Source organism: Ictalurus furcatus, chromosome 2, assembly GCF_023375685.1.
Source record: "Ictalurus furcatus strain D&B chromosome 2, Billie_1.0, whole genome shotgun sequence".
Classification (NCBI taxonomy): Eukaryota; Metazoa; Chordata; class Actinopteri; order Siluriformes; family Ictaluridae; genus Ictalurus; species Ictalurus furcatus.
In genome coordinates this window covers 38,051,512-38,061,469 of record NC_071256.1, presented here as the reverse complement: position 1 = coordinate 38,061,469, position 9,958 = coordinate 38,051,512, and the positions used below count along the sequence as shown (strand labels likewise).

Below are 9,958 nucleotides of genomic sequence, written 5' to 3'. Positions count from 1 at the left end.
TTCTTTCTTTCTTTCTCCACTCGGATTTTAGAGGCTTTATGAGGGAAAGGGGTTCGAACACTAACCAGCTCGGAGAAGAGATTTTCCACGCTTGCGTATTATATCTAAATCATCATGGCCGATCGAACGGGAGGAATAAATGTTTTGGGGTTTTTGTTTCCAAACGTGGCACCGTGCTTTTTCTCTTTTCCGATCAGCATCAGATCAGCCGTGTCTCTGTTATGGGACCGTATACAGTTCTGGGTGTTTTTATTTTTAATTTTACGAAAGCTTCAAGTGCAGTTAATTATTTGTCGTGCTGTACGTGCTAATAGACGACTGATTGAAGCCGTGGGCTGCGTCCCGAACCGCGTACTTGCCGTCTATATAGTAGCCGAGATACATGTATTTCTCCTACTATACAGTAGGTAAGTACGCGGTGTGGGACGCAGCCGTGCTCTCTCGTTTGCTGTGAAACGGTCGAGCGCTGCCGTGTGTGTACGCGTCCTGTCGCACAATGCGGTGAAAACTCTCACACGACGTTAATAGTGTGATTAAGGTGTGTACACGTCTGTAACGTGACTAAAACAGGAAATACTCCACATGTCTTAATTCCATTCGTGTTTACTTCGAGTATGACTTTAATCAGATTAAGATCATCAGTAATCTCTGTTTACATGCTAGTGTCTTAATCAGAGTATCGTCTTAATCGGATTCATATCGGATTATCGCCGTCCGTGTAAACGTACTGAATTAGGGTTCTTTTATTTATTAAAATGTTTGTTTGTTTGTTTGTTTGTTTGTTTTTTAAAGAGTTGTGACCTTTAGTAGCAGTGATGAGCGAAGTGTTCCTGAAGCAGCTAAACGACGCCTGCATAACCCCTGCGTCAGCGGCGATAATGATCACGCTTAATAAAGTCGAGCAGCGTACGGCTGTAACGTTCTGACTCGTGTTAAACATCGTAAGAGAGCCACGTAAATGTTTTATTTATTTATTTATTTATTTATTTTTAAATAGTTTTATGGATACGTGCGACGGGTTCGTAACACCGTAACCACGAGCTGTTACTATAGAAACGATAACGTATCTGATCGGGCGCGTCGATGCGGTATAAAAGCTGCGATTTCGCAGGTTCGGAAAGGCAACGACACCTCCTCGACCAATCAGAATCCAGAATTCAATGGAAGCAGGAACAATAATTACTGAAGTAAGTGTGAAGTTTATTTTTAAGAAACATTAGAGTGGAAATTTCTCTCCGAGCGACAGGCCACCTGTAAGTGTGTGTGTGTGTGTGTGTGTGTAGCAGAAGGCCAGGCGCTGGTGTCTGACACTGATTTGTAAAAGGAGACAATGCAACTCATTGAGACTCGGAGCTCCACTGTCTGTTACACACACCTCGGCCGTCCCTCTCCAAAGCAGCCACGGCTCTTTAAACGGGACACCAGATTGCCCCGGGGCTGACTGGGAGGGGCCGTGTGTGTGTGTGTGTGTGTGTGTGTGTGTGTGTGTGTGTGTGTGTGTGTGGTAATGGGATACTTGTTGCTTTGACAATGAGATTCCACCGTAAAAGGGGGCGAGACACAAGGTGGCACGTGAGCGACTTTTTTTACGAGCAAAAACAAAAGTCACACACACACACACACACACACACACACACACACACACACACACACACACTCCTGTACGGCCAACAATAGTCTCACTCCCCGATCTGTCGCATTGTTCGCTCACATTACCCAAATCCCTTTCCATCTGTTGCTTTGTTGCGTTAAAGCTGTAAACTTTCTGTAAGGATCAATTATTTACAGCCTCGCTCCAATCCTCGCTCATCACGACTGAGTTCATAAACGTCTACGGTTCTTTCAGAATGCCTGGAACATTTAGAACGTTCTACGCCTCGCCCGCACAGCGCGACCTTCGACACAGACCTTGGAGATGCACTGCCTCGTAAGAGAACTCTCAAAACAATTCTTCAGGGAACCTTTTAAAGCAACAGAGCGTTTCCCTGTCAGGAAGTAGAACCTTTTAGCAGGAAGAGAATCCTTCATTAAACCCATTACGCCTGATAAGGAACACGTTCCTCAAGAAGAATGGTTCCTCAAGACGAATGGTTCCTCAAGACGAATCGTTCCTCAAGAGGAATGGTTCCTCAAGACGAATCGTTCCTCAAGACGAATCGTTCCTCAAGACGAATTGTTCCTCAAGAGGAATCGTTCCTCAAGATGAATCGTTCCTCAAGACGAATCGTTCCTCAAGACGAATCGTTCCTCAAGAGGAATGGTTCCTCAAGACGAATCGTTCCTCAAGAGGAATGGTTCCTCAAGACGAATCGTTCCTCAAGAGGAATGGTTCCTCAAGACCAATCGTTCCTCAAGAGGAATGGTTCCTCAAGACCAATCGTTCCTCAAGAGGAATGGTTCCTCAAGACGAATGGTTCCTCAAGACGAATCGTTCCTCAAGAGGAATGGTTCCTCAAGACGAATCGTTCCTCAAGACGAATCGTTCCTCAAGAGGAATGGTTCCTCAAGACGAATGGTTCCTCAAGAAGAATGGTTCCTCAAGATGAATGGTTCCTCAAGACTAAGTTCCTCAAGATGAATGGTTCCTCAAGACTAAGTTCCTCAAGACGAATGGTTCCTCAAGACGAATGGTTCCTCAAGACGAATGGTTCCTCAAGACTAAGTTCCTCAAGACGAATGGTTCCTCAAGAAGCACCACCTGAAGAGTGCTGTGTTTTATATGCGAGTTTTGTTTTCGTTTACACACTCGGATTAAAATTCAAGTATGAAGTAGATTCTTGGGTTCTCGAACGGTTCTTCCAGGGATCATTCGATAATTAAGAGTTCTTATCTTCAGAAAGTTTATTAATAAGAAGAAAGAAGAACACTTCTATAAGAAGAACACTTTTTTTGGAAGTGAAGAACCCTTAATTATCAAACGAACCCCTGAAGAACCATTTTTTTTGTGAGTGAGCTTGTATAGACTACACTCTTCCTCCATTTAGAACCCTTAAGGGTTCTTCATCAGAAAGTAGAACCCCTTTAAGGAACTGGAGAACCCTTAGTTGCTCAGTGAACTCTTTTAACAAGTGCACAGCACCTGATCTTAATCACCCGACAAGTTCGAAAAGTTTTTAAAAAGAAAATAATGAACCAAGGGTTCCTGCAAATCTGAACGAGCTGTTGCTATAGAAACGAGAACGATTAGGTGTTAGAACGAGCGCATTAATATCACGACTCAGCACCTTCTGGACTGATCAGAATCCCAGGACACATCTCTGAGGGGTTCTTCTTCTTCTCCTCCTAGAATCCGTGAGGATTGTGGGGGGTTTTTTTCTCCCCCCCCTCTCTAAAAGTATTGGCACCCCATTGCTGTTTCCTGTCCTCAGGTTCAATGTTCTCACGCTGGAGCTCCATCAAACATCTACACATTTGTCTGAGGGGTTTTTTTTTTTGGGGGGGGGCGGGCGGGGTATAACCTAATATATAATCTGGAAAGTTTTTTTTCGATCAGACCAGATCCATACGCTTGTTTCCAGATGAATACGAATTTCCCTGTGATGAAATATTCATGAGTAACGTGCAGCCATTTTGTTCTCCGTGTCAACAAACATTGTCTCGTGTCATTATTCATTCCCATTGTCAGAGTTTGGTGATGACCTCCCTGTTTTCTCCTGCTTTTCTTCTCTCAGTGTCAGTGACAAGCTGTTGCCTGGTCCCTCTGCGCCACTCTCTCTCCCTCTCTCTCTCCTCTCTCTCTCTTCTCTCTCTCTCTCTCTCTCTCTCTCTTCTCTCTCTCTCTCTCTCTCTCTCTCCTCACTCTCTCTCTCTCTCTCTCTCTCTCTCTCCTCTCCACCTGTTGATGCCATTGTTATCCCGATGGCGTTGTGCCTTCCCTCTCTTCGTGCACGCCTCTTTCTCTCCTCGCCGAGGGTATATAAAGAGAGAGCTTCATGCACACCTCACTTCACTACACACACACACACACACACTTCAGCAGAGATGTCCGTCTCTCTCTGGTGCGAGGAGGAATCGGTGAGATCTGGGACGTCGGTCCGAGCGTCCTTCGACCCCAACGCGTCCGGGCTCAGGGTCATCGAGAGGCTCCTGCACTCCGAGGAGAGATACGTCCCGTCTCCGCTCTACGTCTCCCTCGTTCAGAGAGAACCCAAACGCAGGGAGGAACTCGCCAAGTGGACGCTGGAGGTAGACATCTTAAACCAGACTTAATAATAATAATAATAATAATAATAATAATCATCTGAGTAGAGTTCAGTCAAAGCTATCTATGTTTTCCAAGGTGGAAAAAAACATCCTCACGGTTAAATTCTTTCTTTAAATGGACCTGAAGGAGGACACTCACAGGCTTAAATGAGGAATTTATTCATTTCTTTCTTTTTTTCATTATTGCAGCGGCGAGAAACCCATGCAGAACAGAGCAAGCGTTCAGAAGTGAGGACGCTAAAAGAAATCAAACATTACTATAAAACTACACAATAAACGCAACACTAAAGACCAAAACGAAGCGGAGTCTTAAATCAAAGCGTCCCTGAGAATGATCCCGCAAACCCTTAAAGAACCCCTGCAGAACCTTTTCAGTGTTTCCTCAGAGTGTTCTGAGCACCAGGATTAGAACCGAATCATAAGGCCAAATAAATGAATAAACAAACAAACTGATCTTCATACAGAGCCGGTGGTGTTTTAGCCGGGCTTTCTAATAAATGTCCTTATTTTCTTTCTTTCTTTAACTGATTGAAAGAAAATAGTATTTACAATATGGCAATATGCCATATCACAGCGCGAATAATAATATCAGGTAATGACATATTAAATACATAAAATGATTATTATTATTATTATATTGGCAGATAATTTACAAATGACAAAACAGACATTTAAATAAACAATACTAATAATACAATTTCAATGATATAAATATAAATATACAGAAAGTGCACGCTTTTCAAAAAAATTCCTAAAACTAAGATCTTTCAGCCGTTTTCATAATCCTGAGGGATTTAAAGTAAATTTCTTTAAAAAAATAATAATAATAAACCTCATCACTAATTGCTAATCATCATCACATGACATCTGCTGGGACGTAAATTGTGCACGTGATGATGGAATGCTGAGAGACAGACAGACACTCGGATCAGGTCTTATCAGGAATTTTAAAACAGAACCGTGTAGAGAATGTTGATCTCTGCGCTAGTTTGGTGCCGTGACCTGTAATAAAATCTTTTGCTTCGGTTAATATTCAGTCAAACGCGTGACGTGTGGAACATTTGAAGGAGTTCACACAAAGAAGCGGTTGAGCGCCATGTTAATTTATGTAAATTTATGCTAAATGACAATCACGTACTGTGTTTGGTGTCTTGACCTCCGTTCATGTCGTTCCCAGTAAAAAAGAAAAGAAAAGAGGTGTGGCTTTAAAATATTCTGCTTTATTTAATGCCATTATATATAATATATAGTGAGTTTAAGAGTGGTGTAAAGTACATTTTCATGGTAACTTTTATGTAAATTTTTTTTTATGTAATTGCTCCCCCTTCCCCCTCCCCCTCCCGTGCAGGTGTGTTGTGATTGCGGCTGTGACGAGGCCGTGTTTCCTCTCGCCGTCTCTCTCCTGGACCGCTACCTGGCGTCCACTCTGTCTCTACCCGTCTCTCCGACCTGTCTCGCCGCCGCCTGTGTCCTCGTGGCGTCCAAACTGACGGAGAGCGAGACGGTCACGGCGCATGCGCTGTGCGCTTCCGCCGAGTACGAGTTCCTCTCGTCCGACCTGCGCGTGAGTCTCATGGAAATATAAATAATCACATTAAATCCATGAAATAAAACTGAGTAAAAATTTTAAAGAAGAAGAAAAAAAAAAAAACCCTCAATGTAGACACTCTCCACACGTCCTCTTTTATTTATTATTTTTATTTTAATTATTTTTTTATTAACAAAATAAATTTTAAGCCAAAATCTAGAACCCTTGAATGTTTTCGGGTTAAATTCACTCGTGTTATTTTAATTTTATGTTTAATTTTAAATTATAGTTGATTGAGTGTTTGTTTGTTTGTTTGTTTGTTTGTTGGCAAAAAAGTTACAGCTAAAATCTAGATGCTTAAAGCTTCTACTCGAGTTGGTTTCATTTTATATTCCATTTCAAATGGCTATTTAAATTATTTGAGTTATTTTAATTTTGTTTAATTTTAAATTACAACTTATTTGTTTGTTTGTTTATGAATAAAATACAGCCAAATCTAGAACCCTTAAATTGTTTACATTTATTCATGTTATTTTAATTGTATGTTGAATCTTAAATGACTATTTACTTATGCGTTTGTCTGTTTGTTTATTTGTTTACAAAAAGGTTCTATCTAAAATCTAGAACCCTTAAATGTTTTCTGGTTAAATGTACTTATTTAAATTTTATGTTTAATTTGTTGTAGGGTTCTACATAGAACCTTTTAAGGGTTCTCCGTTTTCTATCAGCGTATATGGAGGAAGCGAAGTGTCTGCATTCTTTAAAAAAAGCGGGGGGTGGGGTGGGGGGCGGTTCTTCAAGGCTTTTTTAAGGGTTCATTGGACGACTGGTTCTTAGCTTCTAACAAATGGTTACTTGGAACCCTTTATGGTTGTTGTAAGGTTATACGTAGAACCATTAAAGGTTCCGGTAAAGGGACAAGCAAAGAACTGTTAAGAGTTATAAATCAGAAAGCAAAGTGTGCACACTCTTTGGTTCTTTAAGCGGTCACTGGAAAATCAAAGATTATTAGCTTCAGACAAACAGGTTCTACGTAGGACGTTTAAGGGATTCCGTAGACGGGGAACTGAAATACCCGTAAAGGGTTCTGTGATTTCTAAAACAGTATAATCAGCAAGCAAAGTACGGTGTACACACTGAGAAAGAACGAAATGGTTCTTCAAGGGCTCGTTGGATAATTAAGGGTCCTTAGCTTCCAATAAAGACTTGCATGGAACCATTTTCGATAGGGAACCATCTATACATCCTACACAGAACTACATAGAACCTTTTGAGGGTTTTACATTTTCTAACAGAGTATAATGCCAGACCAAAGTATGTCCACTCTTTGGGGAAAAAATGTTCTTCAAGGGTTCTTTAACTATTTGTGGGCCCTTATCGTCCAACAGGGGGTTACTCTGAACCATTTCGAATAGGGAAACCCTGTTGTAGGGTTCTACAAAGACAACCAAAGAACCCTTTAACGTTTCGATTTTGTAACCACAAAGTTCCTCGTTCATCAAAGGATTCTTCGGATGTTTGATGGTTCTAGATCTTTTTTTTATTTGGATCCTTTTCTGGAAGGCAAACTCTCTGTTGTTGGGTTCTGCATGGAACCCATATAGCATAGCATAGAACATATAGCGTGTGTGTGTGTGAGAGAGAGAGAGAGAGAGACGCTCATGTCTTGTCTTGTGTTGGACAGGAAATGGAGCGCGTGGTGTTGGGAACGCTGCGCTGGGACGTGGCCGGCGTCACCCCTCAGGACTTCATCCCTCACTTCCTGTCGTGTTTGGAGGAGCTGATGGGGGACAGCGAGGACTCCGCTGACTTCGTCTCCACGCTCAGACGCCACGGGGACACACTGTCCGCCATGTGCGTGTGCGACTCTCGCTTCCTGGGAACTCGTCCGTCCCTGGTGGCCGCCGCCGCCCTCAACTCCGCTCTCCGGGGTCTGGAGGCCAAGAGGAGGCGGGAGACAAGTCACATGACCTGCACGCTGGCTACGCTGTGTCGCAGTGACCCGGTGAGTGGGCGGAGTTTACTCTGTGTGTGTGAAAGTGTATTTCACTAAAAGTACAGCTACTGCGTCAGAATCTTACTCGTCGTAAAGCAGGAGTTTGGAGGCAAAAAATCTACTGGAGTGAAATTAAAGGATGGAAAATTTTACATCTTCAGATATCCGAGAATAATAAGACAATATTCTGAACTGATGTCAAAAAAAAAAAAAGCTGCGCACAAGTTCATCCTGTCTGATCCTGCATGAGTCGCTAGTGCGCTAAGCCATCAGTCATTAGGAAAATGTTCTGCTAACTCAGACAAACTTTGATCTAATGCTTCTCTAAAGCTTAATAACCTTTTGGGAATAAAGGCTAAGGCACATTAGCAACAAAACCAAAACTAATCTTGCTGGCTAATGTAACAAGCTAATTTACAAAACTCAACTAGCTAGCTAATTTAACAAAGTAAGTAATTTGTAAAACTATTAGGTAGTTCCAATTTTTTTTTTTTGGCAAAACTTTCATTTATCAAGCAACTGTATAAAACTTATCTAACTAGATAATTTAATTAAATAATTTATAAAGCATAACTAGCTAGCTAATTTACAAAACCCAACTAGCTAGCAAAGTTAGCAAGCTAATTTACAAAACTTATCTAGCAAGATCACTGAGGGAATACTTTATAAAGCATAACAAGCTAGCTAATTTAACAAACTAACTTTGTTACTTCATTGTACAACTTTATTACTAGCTAGTTGTGATTTATTTTGCAAAGCTCTTTAATTTAACAAGCAAATTTACTGAACGCACCTAGCTAGATCATTTAAGAAGCTAAATGAACAGAAGTAAAGTAAACTTGACATCCTTTTTTTAAAGTTTGAAGATGAATTTTAAAGGCAGATATTTCACTTTTACTACAAAGAAGAATCCGCATGGTGTTTGAGATTTCTAACGAGTACTTTGAAGGTCAAAATGTAGTGTATGAATGGGTGTGTGTGTGTGTATGTGATTGTGCCCTGCAATGTATTGGCACCCTGTCCAGGGTGTATCCCGCCTTGTGCCCGATGCTCCCTGGGATAGACTCCAGGTTCCCCGTGACCCTGAAAAGGAGTAAGCGGTAGAAGATGGATGGATGGATTGATGGATGGACTTTGAAGTAAATGTAAAGAATGAAAAATTAGGGGTTTTTTTTCCTTTTGTAAATTTACTTCCATGAGTAAATGAAGCATTCATGTTCAATAATGACTGAGTTTCATCCAAAATAGTACTGAAGTCCAGTTACTGGAGTGTTTTTGGTCTGGTCTGGTGTTCACGCTGTAACGGAGTGTTGTTGCTGGCAGGCCGTGCTGCAGTGCTACAGCGAGCTGATCGAGGACGCTCTCAGGGAACGACTGAGGAACAGCCGAGAGCAGGAGGAGGACGAGAAGAACGGAAGGATGGAGGACGAGCGGTCGAGCACACCGACTGACCTGAGAGAAATAGACTTTTAAAACGAAACAAAATCACAAGGCGCACATCCGCAGTCTTCCTCATCAGCCATCCTCAGTAAAACTGATGTAAACTTCTAAATGCTGCCGGAAAATGTTTTTGTTTCTGTAATGATTTTATTTATTTAATTTAATAATTATTCTTATTTATGTCTTTATTCATTCGAGGTGAATTCACGTTTGTTGAATTTGTTTTGTACCGTGTGCAATTTCTCTCACATGAATATCTACCTAATCTTATAGGCTATGTACCATTAATTTATTCATTATTTTTATTCATTATTTATTGTGTGGTATTGTTTTAATTTATTCCGCAATTTTTTGTTATGCTGTACGACAAAGTGTTTGATGAAATTAAAATATATTTTTTAAAAGTAATGAAAATAATATTTAATAAACATTCTGCTGTTGTTCTTGGTTCTCTGAGTGAAGCAGTTTTACATTTTAGCTTTAAATTTAGATTTAAATTATTCCGCGTTAATTGTTGTTAAATATCAGTGAAGCCTAAACCTGTGTATTTTGTTTAATGAATTTTATTAAATTACAGATTTACGATTTTTCAAAGCCAGACGTTTCTATTAAACCAACAGAACCCTCTACATAAGTAGAGCCACGCGTGGACCAATCAGAGCCCGCCGTCTCATCCGGGCATTCCAGGTGTACGAACTTTACCCAGATACCCTACAATTTTATTATTATTTTTAAATATTTTTTTTAATATTTCCGAGACACACCAAAGCCGGTTCACATGAGATATATTA

The 9,958-nt window shown here is 40.9% G+C and overlaps 1 protein-coding gene across 1 annotated transcript; it reads left to right on the top strand.

Annotated features, from left to right (window-relative positions):
- Positions 1-2,368: 2,368 nt before the first annotated feature.
- On the top strand, positions 2,369-9,651 carry ccndx (cyclin Dx). Its single transcript, XM_053618414.1, has 4 exons — positions 2,369-4,185; positions 5,552-5,767; positions 7,416-7,736; positions 9,051-9,651. The coding sequence occupies exons 1-4, from the start codon at positions 3,859-3,861 to the stop codon at positions 9,198-9,200; spliced, it is 1,014 nt and encodes a 337-aa protein (XP_053474389.1). The 5' UTR covers positions 2,369-3,858; the 3' UTR covers positions 9,201-9,651.
- The last annotated feature ends 307 nt before the right edge of the window (positions 9,652-9,958 follow it).